Genomic DNA, 18,546 nt, shown 5'->3' with positions numbered 1-18,546 from the left:
ATGTAAATAATAGCACCAATAGATATAAATAAGATAATAGCCACTTAGGCTTATAACTAGGGATAACATCCTAGGGTTGCATATTCCACAATAACATAAACGCAATAATAGCAATTAGCATGTTCCAAATAGGTTTAACAATTACCAATCACACTCAACAACTAAATTAGTATGCATGTTGCATGATATGTATGCAGGTTAACCCAGTCAACCAATATGCAATCCGGAACGGATGGACATCAACGGATCAGCCCTTCACCAGCCACGGTGGTACCATTTCGGCCCGCGTGCCTCTTACTCCAACAACAACGGTAGTCAGATCAGCCGTAACCCGTAGGTCTGCCATTTCGGTCTGCTACAAGAGACGTCTACAGACGCTCTATCACGGAAATCCGGGTCTTATGACCATTTTGGAATCCGACGAGGTCCAGAGTACGTCCTGTGTTAATACCCCATTAATGTTGCATGAATGCAGGATGATTAGTCAACCAACGTCTCCGATCTCACTCGACACGTCGCCACGTGTTCTAGGTAAATTAAAGTTTCTAAAAGCTTACCCTAAGGTAAAGTCGATTCTGCGACAAAAGACACCCTTCACGCCAACACATAACCCACGATGATCTCCAAATCATCCGACTCATCTCAATCCGATGGTCACAACTGCTCAGCGAGCACAGAGTATCATACTCTCGGAAACTAACGGTTTCCCGGACTTATCCCCAGGATAGCCCAACAACATCGCTGCTCCAACAGCACAACAACCAACGCTACTCCAACAGCACAACAACAAACGCTGCTCCAACAGCACATCAACAACAGACTCAACACTTGGATCCGACGACACTTCTCGTTTTCCAAAACTATGATTTGCATCCAAAGCCTCCTTTCGAGATTTATACCATTACTTAAAGATTTAGAGGTTGTTTAATGTCTTATGAGTTTTCTTTACAAAATAATTATCCCTTTAGTCTTATCGCGAATCCTATAAGTTCTCGGGATCTTCGAATCCCCAAATGACTCCAGAGAATGTCTCGATCCATAAACCCTATACAAGGCCCGAATCTCATTCGTCCTATCAAACTTTCTCAAAACTCTCAAAATAAAATCGGCATGACCTGCCCGCTATTCTCACCATTCAGAATCTCAGATCTCATTGCATAAGTATAAATAACCCAGCACAACCAATCAACATGTCATATATCAATATATTAAACAATAACCACATAGCACTTAGCATATAAGGCATGCACCACACATCCTAAATTACCCAATTAGCACTTAGCATGTCATTCACTCATCAAAAACATTCAGTAGATGCATCATCTACATTGTCAGCCGAAGCCTCAGAAAACATTTTCCAATCACACACAATTCCAGTGCATAAACAGTAAACAATGTCGAAACATCGACCCTAAGCATTAACTAGAGATTCAGTGAGAAGCCCTCACCTGTAGATTCTCCAGGACGATCTCCTAACACTTGTTCACAATCAAAGGCTTGCTCCTCTGGGAATTCCTCAAAATCACCTTTAGAGCAAAACCACAGAAATACTATCAGAATCTATCGAAAACTAAGTTATCGATACTTACTAAGGTTACACGAAGTAATCTATACTCTAAGGTACGATAATCTAGCGTGAAAGACAAGTTTTCGGAAAAGGAAATTTTCCTCCTCCTCCCCTATAGGGCTCGGCCACTTTGGTTAATTGTGGGGTTCGATTTTTCTTCGATCAAACTTGGTTCCTATGCTATCATTAGCCGTAACTAAGGGTATTCTGAACTCGGAAAAATTATCGGATCAAAAACTGTCGCAGGGGTATTTTGGTCATGATTTTTAACTTTGGATTTTCAAAACTGAAATCCCAAAAATAAAATTTTGCAGGGACGTCACCAACGACGTTTATGACAACTAATCCTACTAGCACTAAGCTAAGGCGATAGTTTTCAGCCTAAAGGTTGAAGCTTTACACCAAAAACTCCAAAAATGGGTATTTTAGGTTCAAATTGATTCCGGCGGAATTCCGGCGACACAACGAAAAATCTAACCCGGCAGAAGTGATCTTGGGCACATATAGAAGAGGTTTAGAATCAGAAATGAAAGATTCAGGATAGTTTTGCAAAAACCCATAAACTATCAGCTCAGAAAACTCTACAGAAAAGCTATGGAAAAAGCGATCAGAGGTAAGGATTAGCGACTATACCTCGAAGCCTTGAAGCAGCAACTGATTGATCGACGATCAAGCAAACGATGAAGAAAATCTTCTCCTCCTTCTTCCTCTTTGTGGCCGCGGGTTTGGGTGGGGAAATGGGTAGTTTTTTTGGTTTTTTCTTCCTTTCTTTGCTATATATAGAAGGTGGAAATTCGCGGGAAAATGAAAGTTTCGCGAATCTGATTTTTCCGGCGTCATTCTCCATGAATTATTAGATATGTTTTGGCAAAAGAATTCCAAAACTATAAAGAGGTCTCCTTGTATTTTTGGCAACTAATGCATAGTCGGTATAAAACTATTTTACCCGATAAGTTGCTTTTTGCATCGAATGTCGGAATAGAAAACTTCCTTCGGAAGAAAGATTGAAATCATCAAGAGAAATGGGTTTATGCGTGTAGAATATTCATTTGAAGCTCTGAATAGATAAAGTCCCCATAGTCGGGTGATTCTAGGGTTTTGAAATACCAGGGATTCGGTTTCGGCAAACTTCCGATGATTGGAATCGGACGTTCGTATATACTAGAGTTTCGCCTCGAAACGATTGTGATATATGGAAAAAGAGAAGTTCTAACATTTCTCTGAAGATTTTTGGAATTAACTGCCATCGTGCCTAAAAGTGAAAATTAGCTATATACTAGGGTTTCTGACCTAGGTTTAAGCGTAAAACGTTCGTGCTATAACTTTTATCGATCATAATGCAATCCTTGAACTTTTCCTGAACTTTCTCCTTCATAAATATATTTCATTTAATAAACTTTCGTTCAGGTTTCCCTTCACATTACATCAACCCTAATCGTGAATAAGAAGTTTATTCACTTAGCATGAACTTAAAAACTCGGGCCTTACAAAGGGTCAGGATTTGAATCCTGGTGAAGGAACTAATTTACTAACAATTAACAACTAACATTGGCCTTTAAAAAAAGAGTTTAATGGATATGCCCTGACAGTGTAAAATAGTTTTACACAGTCATCCAATCAAAGCATGCCACATAGGAGAGATAATTACATTTGACTTTAATTTTAATTAAAAGAATAAGATATTTTCTGATTTGGCGGAATTCAATTGGATGTCTGTGTAAAACTATTTTACACTGTCAGTGCATATCCATTAAACTCTTAAAAAAAACTCAGTGCAGCAACATATCTTGGTCTGTCATTCCGCATCATGTGGGTAAAACATTTATTTTTTGTTTGTTCGAACTGGTAAAACATCTGAATAGGGTGTGATGCTAAGTTGACCCATCAAAACGTCTTGGCCCATCACAAGGGATGCGGGTTTTTAACAAAAACAATAAGGAAGATGATCCACCGAAAAATCATTTTAAGAAAAAAAATCACAATAAGTTGATTCTTTTATTGCATTGGCTGGTTTTGAACTCGGGATTTGTTGGGGTTAGCACATTCAAAGCCCAAACAAATAAATCACTCAGAAAATCATTAATAAATTATTTTGTTAGTTTTATTTTCGATGGTTTTTTATTTTGTTTTGTTAGTTTAAGCACTTTTTGTTCTAGTGTCCTCCAAGAAATATTTTATCCTAATAAAGTAGTATTTAAATATTGTATTCACCCTCTAAATTTTTTAATTGTGTTGTTTAATTAAGTAATCATTTTTTATTTTATCTAGTATGTTGAATTTGCAAACCTCTTACGCATTTGCACCCCTGGTTTCAACCCAATGTTATTACTAGGCTTAGTTTTTACAGGATTAGTCGATTAAGATATTTTCTATATTATGTTGCATATTAGTATAGCAGTATAGCTAGTAGACACACTCTAACTTAGCTTTTAACTATTTTTTCTATTATAGATTTAATTAGAGCTAGCTAGCTTGTAAAAACCTTATTTCTCTCACTTATTGCTAGGCCCAATTTTTACCCTGCATTAAGTTTTGGTTTTTTAAGGAGAATTTATTTTTTGTTGTTTTGAAATTAATTAGGGTAAGATGTACTTTTTTTTTTTGGTCAAAGAGGGTAAGATATACTTATTATATACTTTATCAACGTTATTTTGGGTTTAGTGCACTTTCTAATTGAGGATGATGCCTTTTTTTTTGCCTTCAGAAAGCATTTTTTGGCGGTGTGAAATTATCAGGTTCAATTCTTAGGTGCCCACTAGGGTGGGGAATTATCAAACTGGTCCACCCATGGACCAGTCTTTTTGACTGGAATTTTCAGGTTTGCCGGTTCTGGGCTTGTATGGGTATTGTTTTCTGATATTGCAATTAAGGGCTTGTGAAATACGGAAAATACGAATCCCCCACCAAATCGAAATGAAAAACTAAGGGAAGGAAGGGAATAACAGCAAAGTTCATTTCCCCTTAACCGAGAACTCATGTCTATCCCTAAACGATAGTCTCCATTGTTGCACATCTTGAAGTACTTATGTTTTGTAAAATCTGGAATCAGTGCTGGCATCTAATCTCGTTACTTCTTCTTTAGGGTGTGGTGGTGTTTGTTGTCGTTCTTCGGTGGGTGTCTCTCTATTCCGATTCCGATCTCGTACTTTTTCCGAAACAGGTGAGTTGAAATAGAAGATTTGGGTATGAGTTGAATCGTGGGTGTCTCTCTATTCTGCGGTTTAGGGGGTTTTGATTGCCTGTAGACTATCACTCAAGTGCTGTCGTTTTTTACAATTTGGGTATGTGATTTGGGTGTGGGGTTTTTACAATGATGTTCGGATTTTATGAATTCTGGTAACTTAAGTAAGGATTTGAGACCTCTGGGTCATAAGTTCTTACTCCATTAGTGATCTGGAAGATGAGGTTGTTAATTTCCCCCATTAAATTTGATAAATTGAACACTGTTGCAGGGACACTTTACAACTGGTGAGTTGTTTTGATGGCAGACTTAGAAATTCCCAGTTGGTGTTCAGTTGATGAAGGTATTATTTGTTATTCTTCTTTCTAGTTTCTATTTTGCATAGGAACAATGCAAGACATGAAATATAATCTCCTTTATTAGTGGCATGATTCCTGAACCAACATGTATGTGGTTAAGTGACATTTTAACACAGTAGGAACTCGAGCCAATAGGTTAAGTTAATGGTTTCCACTCATTCTGAAGGTTGTATTGGTTTGAAAGATCAAATTTGAGTTATTTTGTTTTGTTGTTATTTCTTTTATATGTTTTAATTGCTTTCTTGATAGGTAACCACCTCTTAGTACTTTGGTTAGTTAGTCCTTTAAGGAAAATCATGTGGTTAGTTAGTGAGTTGGTTTGAGGTTAGAGAGAGTGAAGAGAGACTATAAATAGTGGAAGGTATTGAATTTGTAATTGGGAAATTGGGTAGAGTCTTGGTCTCTCGAATACCAGGTAGTTGATGTAGTTCTTAGATCTTACTTCCAATGATATTCAGTATTCTCTTTGTTCATTGCTTAGCCAGATCCAGAGAAACCTGATCCTTTCTTTACAATAATATTTACTAACCTGGTACTGTAGTGAGAAGTTGCAGTTTTTCTCATAGTTAGGTACCTGTAATTTATTATTTGACTTGGTCCCTTGGTGCAGGTTTTTCATCAGATGGTGAAGGCAAAACCGCTGCTGTTGCTGGAATAGTTTCGTCACCAACACCGAAGTCGTCGGAGTCAATTGGTGAGGATGAAAATGGTGAAGCTGTTGCTATCGATACTATGGACGATGCTGCTAGTACTTTGTGGGATTGCATTGATGCCAATGAGATGAAGAAGTTTCATTTTTTGAATCGGCAGGTAGCATATGAGTTCTACAACTTTTATGCTAGAGTGAAGGGGTTCTCAATAAGGAAAAGCAAGATTTTCAGAAACAAGAAAGGTGTAATTGTGCGCCAAGACTTTGTGTGTCATAAGGAAGGTTTTCGCGAAGAGAAAAACAGAATGAGGGAAAACCGTAAGAGGGAAACTAAGGTTGAGACAAGGTGTGGGTGTTGTGCAAAAATGAGAATTCGTTTGGTGGGTGATAGTGATAGTGGTAGGTGGCATGTTAACTTATTTGGAGATTGTCACAATCATGCACTGTTAGAGGGAAAGCAAGCATCCATGTTACCAGCACATCGGAAGTTAAATGAAGGCGATATATTGGGAATGAATAGTATGCGGAAAGCTGGGATTAGCACCACACAAATATACAACTTTATTGCTGACCAATCCGGGGGTTTTGACAAAACCAATTTTCTCAAGGTTGACATGTGCAATCAATTGACCAAACAGAAACAAAAAGAGCAGTGTGATGCAAAAGCTGTTTTGGTGTATTTGAAGGGACTTGGTTCAGGTGATCCAGGCATGTTTTGGTCACACCATGCTGATGAACAAGGCAATTTGAAACAACTGTTTTGGGCTGATGGGATTAGTCGAATGGATTTTCAAGTGTTTGGCGAAGTTCTAGCGTTTGATGCAACTTACCGGAAGAATAAATATGGTTGCCCCATTGTTGTTCTTGTTGGAGTTAACCACCATTGCCAGACTATTGTGTTTGGAACTGCAGTTTTGACAAATGAGAAAGAGGAAAGCTATGTGTGGGTACTTGAGCAGTTTTTGGCAGCTATGAAGGGTAAGGAACCAAGTGCAGTTATAACTGATGGTGCTCCTGCAATGCGGAATGCTATTAGTCGAGTATTACCTAGAGCTCATCACCGTTTTGAAGGTATGAAAAACGGTAGAAAGGGGGGGGTTTGAATAACGTTTTCAGTACAAAACTACCACCTTAAAGATTTTAACAAATCTTTTCGAGAACTAAGTGCAAAAGATAGAGATAGAAAAGCACACAAGGATTTTATCCTGGTTCACTTGATAAATCACTCAAGCTACTCCAGTCCACCCGTTAAGGTGATTTCTTCCTTCTTAGAATGAAGGCAATCCACTAATCAGGTAAGAGTTACAACTGCACTTGAAACCTACAAGTGACTAACAATTACACTGACTTAGCTCACACTAAGATTCACTCTCTTAGTCTTCTCTAGGATCCGATCAACCTTGATCTCCTAAAGGAAAATCAAACAACTGTTTGAGGTTGGTGTTTACAAGGGTTTGCTTCTGAATAAGCTGAGTGTAAACTAAAATAAATTACAAGATGAAAGAAAGCTTAGAATATGTCTTGCGCGTGTGTATTGCTTCAACTTAGTTTCTTAGCCGCTTCTTTCAATCTTCAGCCTCTATATATACTCCAAGGATTAGGGTTGAGCGTTGCATGGGAAATGCTACCGTTGGAGGGCAGTTCTGGAAAATCCAGCTTCTGCTGTGGCTGAGAACGTTAGGTAGGTCGTCAGGAAGGTACACTTGCTTTTGTACTTGGATAGCGACTTGACCTTTTAACCTAGGAGACTTCTGATCAGAGGAATGCTTCGTATTGGAACTTGTGAAGCCGGTTGATCAGAGTCAGAGGGAAAGCACAGATCCTCTGACCATTGTATCTTCTGATTCTGAACTCAGAGGGAAGAACATGGCCTTCAGAGTTTCTTGCTTCTGGACTTCAGAGTTTCCACTATTCAGCTTCTGGATCTTCAGAGTCTTCTACACCATCGGAACATCTGAACCTTCAGTGTTTCTTGGTTGTCAGAACTTCTGGATCATCAGAGCTTCTAGCGACTGAGTCCTCATCAGAGTTTGTATAGCTTCAGATCTTCTGAAGCTTTTCCACTGTTCATACTGAACATGGTGAATGCGAAAGCGTTGCTTGGGTTACCCTTTATACACAGTGCTTCTGATTTGTGTGAAATTGAGTCAGGGTCAGAGCCTGTAAATAGCACACTCAGAAAAACACGTTAGAGTACCACAATTGTTCATATCAAAAGGTTAATTTGTAATCATCAAAACATAGAGTTGTACTACTAGATCAAAACTTGATCTTACAATCTCCCCCTTTTTGATGATGACAAAACTAAGATTTTTGATGAACAATTCTTAAACATTAAACTGAATTCACTCAGAGTTTAGAGATATAGAATAAGACTTATCCTGATGTGAATAGTTTATCTTGCTCATTCTGAATTCAAGTCACTGCTTGATTCTGAGCTTAGCTCCCCCTGAATCTAATACTTGATGAAAACGTTAGTAAAGTCTAGATTCTGAGCTAAATCATATAAGAGTTCAGAGTGAAAAGCTTATGACATAGATGAAAAACGAATAATCAGAGCGCATAAGTGATCAGAGTCATGGACAAGGTATCAGAGTCTTGGGTATCAGAGTCAACTTAGAATCACTTCAGAAGAAGTGAAATGTATTCCTTGTATTTGCCCAGTGACACATCTATGGTCATGAAGGTGGAACTCTTAAAATCTCCAAAAGAAAAATAAGTCACACTAACACATCTTACACATCAAAAACTGGGTTTACTCCCCCTTTTTGTCATAAGCAAAAAGCTCGGGGTGTGAAAAACTTAGCTTGAAGTACAAGGTACTCCCCCTTAGAGAAGGTCTAAGTGTAAAGAAAATGAAGACGATGTAAGAATCAGAGTGAGGCGATAATAAATAGAGGAGTTAATGCAAGGGATGAACGTTTACCACCGGTCAAGTGAGTAAATAGAAGGGTCAGTTACCAAGTACTTAACCTCGAGAAACTGTAAGAGCATTAACTTTCAGAGAGAAGGTGAAGCCTATAAAAACGTTGGAGAGAAAGGTAAGCTTCACATCTCGAATAATTTTCAGTAAGAAAAATGGCATCATACAGAATGGCATTAGAAGAGCTCAGAAGGAAGGCGTTTGAGGAAGATATGTTCCTCAATATTAGGCATCCCGATGGTACAAAGACCATACAAGAGCTGACGAAGACACTGCTTGAAGAAGATCTTGGTCCAGAGATGGAGAAAGATCTGAAGGAGTTCCTCTGCTTCGTGGAAGAGATTCAGGAGCTTTGCCAGCGGGAGCTGAATCTGCTGGAAGAGAAAGAGACTGTGGAAAAGAGACTTAAGACGACAGAAGATAGTCTAGAAAAAGATGATCTGAGCATCAACCTTGTCAACATAGAGTATGCATTGGATCGTCTGGAGAAGGAAAGAGTGGAGCAGCGCCAAGAATGCAGAAGAATGAGGAAGGATCCTCCATTCTAGATATAGGGAATAATGTATGATGGAAAGAGTTATGATGTAAACATAGAACAATTATGAATAAAACAGATTTTGCAAACATATGTGACACAAATATATATAGATATATGCATATAGAATCACAAATGAACAAATTAAAGTAAGTAAATAAGCAGAGTTTAAATAAAACAACGTTAAATAAAAAGGAAAAGGAAGAAAAAGAAGAGATCCTAAAAACTAAGGTTTGTCAGTACGGCGCAGAAGTTCCATCATCATGTGCTTCATCTCAATCAGCATGGATTCATGAGTGTCAAGACGTTGTTCCATGATGTCGAGTCTGGATGAGCTTGTCGGAGTAGAGCTGGAAGGAACGTTCTGAGCAGCTTGAGGTTCTGGAATGGAAGCAGAAGCAGCAGGAGTAAATGGAACTGGTGCAAGTCGCTCTGCCTCAGCTTCAGCTTCAAGACGTTCTGCCTCAAGTCTGGCTTGTTCAGCCTGAGCTGCTGCTTGACGGGCAGCTTCTTCTTCTTGTTCTTTCTGTCTCTTGGCTTCTTCAATGGCTTCAAGAAGCTTGGTTCTCTGTTCGAGTTCATGAAGAGCCACCCTCCTAGCAAGCCTTTGCTTTGCAGCCTCAATGCTCTGACTTCCCTCTGCATGCAGGAGCTGCAGCATAACGGGAAACTGAGCCACCAGCCAAGTGCTCAAATCGTTCCACTCATCAGCCACATTTTCAGCATTCTCACTGAGGTCAGTCTGACCGTGCACATTGCGGAGCCTCAAGGAGGCTTCATGATTGAAAATATTGATGCACTCAGAGAGAGATGTGGGTTGAAGGTGAGTATAGGGAATGATGGAGAGGTTGGGTGCAGGAGAGGCTGGGTGATTGCTGCTATGAGCTTCAGAGGCACCTTGTGGAGAACCAATGTTAATTATGGGAGCATTGGGTTCAGAGGTTCCACGGTGAGGGTCTGAAGTTTCAACCAGAGGGTGAGGTGATCTAACCGAGGATTGGTTAGATACTGATTGTTCAGGTTCAGGGTCTGGTTGAATTGGCTCTTGTTGGTCAGGGACAGGGTGAGCCTGTTGGACTAAGGGGTCTGCCTCTTGGATAGGATTGGCCAAGATAGGTTCATCTGGGTCAACTAGACGTTCAGGTCTAGGGCCAGGATATTGCCTAGGGCTTGGACAGGTAAGGTAATATTCTTCCAAGGCAGATACCTTCTCTTTCCTAACCTCCATGAATCTTCTAAGTGATTCAGAGGTATTGGAGGGAGGAGAGTCAAAGACATTGATGGGGAAGGATACAGGTGTGAAGGCTGATGAAGAGTCTGTATCCGTGGTTCTGACAGCAGGACGTGCTGATGCTCTGGGAGCAGAGTGATCAGACGTTCTGGGTTGTGGTTCTGTTGGTTTGGGTTCTGGTTGGTTGGGGATGATGGGTTCAGAAGGTAGTGAGTCGTATGGAATGGTAAGGAGAGAGGTTGGATCTTCTGACCTAGAAGGTTGGTTCTGAAGCAAATTCCAGAGTGGTGCTTCAGCAGGAGAAGGTTGAAAGAATGAAGATCTTGGGGAATGTGGTGGAGTGGTGGTTTGTGCGGCTGGCTGGGATTCAGGAATAGGAGTGAGGGGATTTGAAGATTGTTGGAGTAAGGCAGAAATTGGGAGTGCATCAAATAAATTCAAATCATCATCAGAGGTAAGTGCAGGCTTACTTGTATGTGCTGATGATCGAGTCACTCTGGCAGGAGGTTCAGTCCTTCTGACCTCTGCAGCAGCTGGTTCCACCCGAGTAGGCTTCACCACAATTCTGACTTTCTTCTGCTTCTTCTTTGGAGGACCATCCTCACTATCATCACCATCATCATCATCAGGCTTGCTCTTCGTCTTCTTGACCAGAGGGACATCAGATTCCTCTGAGGATTCGTCCAGAATCATCTTCCTCTTGGTTTTCTTCTTGGGAGGAGAAGGAAACTCTAGAGCTGGTGGAAGTCTGCTGACGAAATCATCAAGGTCAATCTCGAATCCTTGAGCCCTGAGGTCTTCAACATAGCATCTGATGGCTTCAGGATGGTCTGCTTGAGTCCACAGAGGGTAGTCATTCAGAGGCATTCTTCTTCCTCTGATCTCAGAAGATGTGTCCTCATGAGCAGGAGCAATCTTCTTCTGGACCAAACCCATCTTCTTCAGAGAGTTGGCAGTGAAGACATCGCTAACAATTGTGCTCAAGTCCTCTGTGCAACCAGCATTGATCAAATCTTGCACCAAGTTGCTTTCAATGAGAAAGTCTGAGATCAGCCTCCCAAAAGGGATATATTTGATGGCTGACTTGATGGAGGAGGTGGTGCGAGACTTCCGGATGCATTCCTTCAAATAGGAGAACAGGAAGTAGGGAAGGCAGATCTTCTCCTTGTCTTGAATGAAGAACAGCATCGCCTTCTGATTGAAGTTGATGTAGTCTGGAGAGCTGCCCTTTGGTCGTTGATTTATGCAGTTGAGCAGGATCTTGTGCCAGACCCTGAGTTTGGGTTGAAGGTCCATCACTTTGTAGCTCGTCTTGCCCGGTTTGAAGGTGGTGTACAGGGCCTTGTTGACGATGTCCTTGGTTCTGGGTTTCAGCTTCGATTCCGTCAGTGAGAACCGATACCCATGAGCAGTTTCTGCACCTAGCAGATTCACGAATGACTTCTCCGTGATGATGATCTTCCTACCCAGTATGTAAGAGACCACCTGAGTGTCATCACAATCAGCGTGCTTCCAGAATTCCTTTACCAGCTTCTCATACACCGGTCCTCGAAGTCGATTGAAGTAGTTTCCCCAACCTTGAGCTTGGACTTCAGGACGGAGATCAAACCCATTTGCAGCCAAGTTGTCGAGGTTGAATCTCCATTCTGCCAGGACTTGGAGTTCCTCAGGAGGAAATACACAGTGAACGGCACAGCCCCGTTCTGCAATAGGAACAATCTCCTCTTGAGCTTGAGCTTGTTCTTGTGCTGGGTTCTCAGAGCCCCGTTGACCCGTTGCCAAACCGACTACCATGTGAGGGAACTGAGGTGCATCTGCAGTAGATCTTCTGGTTTGTCTCACCATTTTGAAGAGGTTGAAGGTTTGAGGTAGAAGATGAAGTTTGAAGGATGAGGAGAGATCGAGAGAGAAATCACGAAGGAGGCGGTTTTGAAAAGCAAGGAGTGCGAGAGTGAAAACCGGAAGTGAGAGAGAACGTGTGTGTATAGTGGGTTTTATCAAATAACCGTTGTTGATTCAAAAAGCACTTTAAGATCAACGGTTGAAAATTAAAGATAGACAGTAACAGTAAAATACACAATCACACACATGAGATAAGCATATCTACACGCAATCACAACAGACTGTCACACGGGCACAAGGAACTATGCATCAGAAATTCTGACGCACGTGTTGTTGTCTCAGCTTCAGAGTCAGTACCAGTGGGCACACACACTCTGATTGAGTTACCTTCTGGACTAGACATCTTCTGATCAAGAAGTATCATAGTCAGAGGTTCTGATCTATCTTCACTCTGGACAAAAGTCCATGTTTAGATTTTTCAGAATAAAATTAAATCTATCTTCAGCTAAGGGCTTTGTAAAGATATCTGCCCATTGATGGTCAGTATCAACAAACTTCAGAAGAAGTACGCCCTTCTGCACATAATCTCTAATGAAGTGATACTTTACCTCAATGTGCTTTGCCCTTGAATGCAAGATAGGATTCTTGCTCAACGAAATTGCAGCAGTGTTATCACAGTAGATTGGGATATTGCTCTCAAGGATCTGATAATCCTCCAGCTGATGTTTCATCCAGAGCATCTGAGTGCTGCATATTGCTGCTGAGATATATTCTGCCTCTGCAGTTGATAGAGCAATGGTTGATTGCCTCTTGCTTGCCCATGAGACTAGATTGCTTCCCAGAAATTGACAATTTCCAGAAGTACTTTTTCTCTCTGTTCTATCTCCAGCATAATCAGCATCACAATAACCTGAAAGCTTATACTCTGATGTTTTCTTATACATCAAGCCAAGGTTAGTGGTGCCTTTCAGATACCTTAGGATCCTCTTAACAGCAGTTAAGTGGGTTTCCCTTGGATCTGATTGGAAACGAGCACATAAATGAACACTAAATAATATGTCTGGCCTAGATGCAGTTAAGTACAGAAGTGAACCTATCATGCCACGATAGAGCTTCTGACATACTTTACCACTTATATCTTCTTTTTCCAGAATGCATGTTGGATGCATTGGGGTCTTGGCCACTGTAGATTCCAGCATATTGAACTTCTTCAGAAGTTCCTTAGTGTACTTGCTCTGATGGATATACGTTCCTTCTGGTGTTTGATCAACTTGTATTCCCAGAAAGTACTTTAATTCTCCCATCATACTCATCTCAAATTCAGCCTGCATCATCTCAGAAAATTCTTTGCATAGAGATTGATTAGCAGAACCAAATATAATATCATCAACATAAATTTGCACAATTAAGATATCATCTTTATAAGTCTTGCAAAAGAGAGTTGTATCTACTTTACCCCTTACAAACTCATTCTCCAGAAGGAATGAGCTAAGTCTCTCATACCATGCTCTGGGAGCTTGCTTCAGACCGTAGAGTGATTTCTTCAATTTGAACACATGGTCTGGTTTCTTTTCATCTTCAAAACCTGGGGGTTGATGAACATAGACTTCCTCTGAGATATAACCATTTAGGAAGGCACTCTTTACGTCCATCTGATGTAGAACTATGTTGTGATTTACTGAGAAAGAAATCAATAGTCTGATTGCCTCCAGTCTTGCTACTGGAGCAAATGTTTCAGTGTAGTCTATTCCTTCCTGCTGGCTGTAGCCTTGAGCAACTAGCCTTGCCTTGTTTCTGACTACATCTCCTTTCTCATTTAGCTTGTTTCTGAATACCCATTTCGTTCCAATAACATGGACATTCTCAGGCTTCTTCACTAAGCTCCAAACATCGTTCTTGGAGAATTGATTCAATTCTTCTTCCATGGCCAGAATCCAATCCTTGTCCTGAAGAGCTTCATCTATGGACTTGGGTTCAATTAAGGACACCAATCCTTTCAGACTCAGCAAGGTCTCTTCAGAGGGTCTGAAGGCAGATCTGGTTCTGACTGGTTCATCTTTGTTGCCCAGAATCAATTCCTTAGGATGAGCTGCAGTGATTCTGCTCTTCTTCAGAGTTTGTGAGTTAGAGGGACCAGCTTCTTCCTCTGGTTCATCTTCCTCTGGCTCAACTTCCTCTGGAGCTTTGCCTTTGTCAGAAACATTAATGCTTAAATCTGCAAACTTTTCAACTAGCTTTGACTGGTCAGAGTCAAGCTTATCATCAAATCTAACATGAATAGATTCTTCAATAGTCTTAGCATCAGTATTATAAAATCTAAAACCTTTAGATCTATCAGAATAACCAAGTAATAGACACTTAGAAGATTTAGCATCAAACTTATGCATTCTATCCTTAGTATTGAGAACATAACAAACACAGCCAAAAGGATGAAAATAAGAAATGTTGGGTTTTATGTTCTTCCACAATTCATAAGGAGTCTTATTCAGAATTGGTCTCACAGAGATTCTGTTCTGAATGTAACATGCTGTATTTACTGCCTCTGCCCAAAAGTGCTTAGCCATGCCAGTTTCTTGGAGCATGGTTCTAGCCATCTCCTGAAGAGTTCTGTTCTTCCTCTCAACAACACCATTTTGTTGAGGAGTTCTGGGACAAGAGAAATCATGTGTAATTCCATAGGAATCAAACAGACTCTCAAACTTGTCATTCTCAAACTCTCCACCATGGTCACTTCTGACACGCACAATTCTACAAGCCTTCTCGTTTTGCACTTGAGCAATGAAGGTAGAGAACACAGCATGAGACTCATCCTTGCGGGTTAGAAACTTTACCCATGTCCAGCGGCTATAGTCATCAACGATAACCATCCCATATCTCTTGCCACCTATAGACTCAGTTTTCACTGGTCCAAACAGGTCGATATGCAGAAGTTCTAACGGCCTTGAGGTTGAGACAACATTCTTTGCCTTGAAAGGGACTTTTGTGAATTTGCCTTTCTGACATGCTTCACAAAGAGCGTCTGAAGCGAACTTCAGATTGGGTAAGCCCCTGACAAGGTTTAGCTTGCTCAGCTGAGAAATCTTTCTCATACTGGCATGCCCTAACCGTCTATGCCATACCCACTGCTCTTCATTAACAGACAGAAGGCACTTCACATTCTGAGCCTCCAACTCAGATAATCTGATCTTATAAATGTTGTTCTTCCTCTTGCTGTTAAACAGAACAGAGCCATCGATCTGACTTACAGCCCGGCAGGACTTTTGATTGAATATAACATCATAACCCTTGTCAGCTAATTGACTTATAGACAATAAGTTATGTGTTAAGCCGTCTACCAATAAAACATTATCAATGCATGGACTACTATCTACACAAATAGTACCAGTACCAATAATTTTACCCTTTTCATTTCCTCCAAAGCCAACTTCGCCTCCAGGCTTAAGTTTCAGCTCTCGGAACATACGCTTTTCTCCCGTCATGTGACGCGAGCATCCACTGTCCAGATACCATGATTGGTGTTTCAGTGGAGCTATCAAGGATATCTGCAACATAGATAATCTTGTCCTTAGGTACCCACTTTCTGGGTCCTCTTTTGTTAGTTACCCCAAAGGTTCTGATCACCTTGGGTGTCTCAACATGATATTTTAAAGGAATATTTGCATGATATTTAGTCACAGAGAAAGATCCCTTTTTAAGAGGGTTTTTAGCAACTTCAGCAGGTACAGGATCAGGCAATATGGTACCAGAGGGAACAAAGCATTCATACAAGGATTTAGCTTTAGACACAGAAGGCTCATTTCTAATTGGTTTAGAATAGCCAATGCCATGCATTCCATTTCTGCTTACACCATAGATCATTGAAGCCATTAAGCTTCTATCTACGCTTTTAGCCAGGAATCTTTGAAAAGATTTTTCATACTTAGATTCATGCTTACTATCAGAGGCATCGCAGGCAATAACTTCTTCTAACTTTGCAATTTGATTCTTAAGCACAGAGTTAGAATTAACTAAAGCATGGTTATCATTTTTCAAATCAGATATGATTTTCTCATGTTCAGAAGGAGTTTTAGAAACAGCAGATAAGTTCTTTTTCAGCTTCTTATGCTTAGACAACAAGGAGTTATACTTATCCATGATATCAGACAAAGCATGTTTCAGTTCAGAGGTAGAGAAGGAAGCAAATACCTCATTTTCATCGTCAGAGTCTGGATCTCCTTCTGATTCTGAGTCAGAGTCAACAGCTTCCTTTGACTCTGTTCCTTTGTCTTTGACAATAGCCATGAGTCCTTGGACTTCACCATCAGAGTCAACATCCTCTGACTCTGATTCATCGAATGTCACCATCAGACTCTTCTTGGTCTTGAAGTGCTTCTTTGGCTTCTTGTCCTTCTTCAATTTTGGACAGTCACTTTTGTAGTGCCCTGATTCTTTGCACTCAAAGCAAGTGACTTCCTTGATTGATGACTTCTTCTGACCTGAGGATTCAGACTTTCCTCTTGCCTTTCCAGAGCCTTTGAACTTGCTCTGCCTGTGCTTCCAGATGCGGTTGAGTCTCTTGGAGATCAGAGTCAGCTCATCTTCATCAGAATCTTCTGATGCTTCTTCAGATTCTTCTTCTTCAGCTTGAAGAGCCTTTGACTTCTCAACCTTAGCCTCTTCAGATTTGGATTTCAAGGCTATGGACTTTTTCCTCAGATCTTGCATCTCTGAGCGCTTCAGCTCATGGCATTTCAAAATGCTGATGAGTTCTTCTAAACTCATATTCTCAACATCTCTCGTGAGCTCTATTGAAGTCACCAAAGGCATCCAACTTTCAGGAAGACACCTGATGACCCTTATGACGTGATCTTTTGTTGTGTAGCTCTTGTTGAGAGGACGTATGCCAGCTACAAGCAGTTGAAATCTGGAGAACATTTCTTCAATGGACTCATTTGGCTCCATGATGAAGGATTCATACTTTTGGATCAAAGACAATGCCTTTGATTCTTTGACTTTCTTGTTTCCTTCATGAGACATCTTCAGAGAATCAAAAATGCCTTTAGCAAACTCACGATCTGTAATCTTCTGGTACTCCTCATAGGAGATAGCACTTAGAAGAATTGCTCTAGCTTTATGATGTTGTGAGTACAGCTTCTTTTGATCTGCAGACATCTCTGACCTTGGGATCTTTTTGCCATCTGCATCAACTGGACGCTCATAGCCATCCACAATAATATCCCAGAGATCTGCATCGAAACCCAGAAAGAAACTTTCCAGTCTATCTTTCCAATATTCGAACCTTTGACCATCGAACATAGGAGGCTTTGCGTTGTAACCATCTCTTGAGTTTCACTGGTGGTGGCAGCCATTGTTTTTCACACCGGCCCGGATCACTGAACACTGTTAGGTGTGGTAATCAGAACTTGCGCTCTGATACCAATTGAAGGTATGAAAAACGGTAGAAAGGGGGGGGTTTGAATAACGTTTTCAGTACAAAACTACCACCTTAAAGATTTTAACAAATCTTTTCGAGAACTAAGTGCAAAAGATAGAGATAGAAAAGCACACAAGGATTTTATCTGGTTCACTTGATAAATCACTCAAGCTACTCCAGTCCACCCGTTAAGGTGATTTCTTCCTTCTTAGAATGAAGGCAATCCACTAATCAGGTAAGAGTTACAACTGCACTTGAAACCTACAAGTGACTAACAATTACACTGACTTAGCTCACACTAAGATTCACTCTCTTAGTCTTCTCTAGGATCCGATCACCTTGATCTCCTAAAGGAAAATCAAACAACTGTTTGAGGTTGGTGTTTACAAGGGTTTGCTTCTGAATAAGCTGAGTGTAAACTAAAATAAATTACAAGATGAAAGAAAGCTTAGAATATGTCTTGCGCGTGTGTATTGCTTCAACTTAGTTTCTTAGCCGCTTCTTTCAATCTTCAGCCTCTATATATACTCCAAGGATTAGGGTTGAGCGTTGCATGGGAAATGCTACCGTTGGAGGGCAGTTCTGGAAAATCCAGCTTCTGCTGTGGCTGAGAACGTTAGGTAGGTCGTCAGGAAGGTACACTTGCTTTTGTACTTGGATAGCGACTTGACCTTTTAACCTAGGAGACTTCTGATCAGAGGATGCTTCGTATTGGAACTTGTGAAGCCGGTTGATCAGAGTCAGAGGGAAAGCACAGATCCTCTGACCATTGTATCTTCTGATTCTGAACTCAGAGGGAAGAACATGGCCTTCAGAGTTTCTTGCTTCTGGACTTCAGAGTTTCCA

The 18,546-nt window shown here is 40.6% G+C and overlaps 1 protein-coding gene across 1 annotated transcript in view; it reads left to right on the top strand.

Moving 5' to 3' along the window:
• The first annotated feature begins 5,048 nt into the window (after positions 1-5,048).
• The window catches only part of LOC130723309 (protein FAR1-RELATED SEQUENCE 5-like), a 27,725-nt gene continuing 14,227 nt past the window's right edge, over positions 5,049-18,546 (top strand). Inside the window, exons 1-2 of the mRNA XM_057574333.1 lie at positions 5,049-5,091; positions 5,718-6,796. Of these exons, the coding sequence (XP_057430316.1) occupies positions 5,049-5,091; positions 5,718-6,796 (1,122 nt within the window). The remainder of the gene's footprint in view (positions 5,092-5,717; positions 6,797-18,546) is intronic.

Source organism: Lotus japonicus, chromosome 1 (assembly GCF_012489685.1).
Source record: "Lotus japonicus ecotype B-129 chromosome 1, LjGifu_v1.2".
Taxonomy (NCBI): domain Eukaryota; kingdom Viridiplantae; phylum Streptophyta; class Magnoliopsida; order Fabales; family Fabaceae; genus Lotus; species Lotus japonicus.
This window is presented reverse-complemented; position numbering and strand designations above follow the sequence as displayed.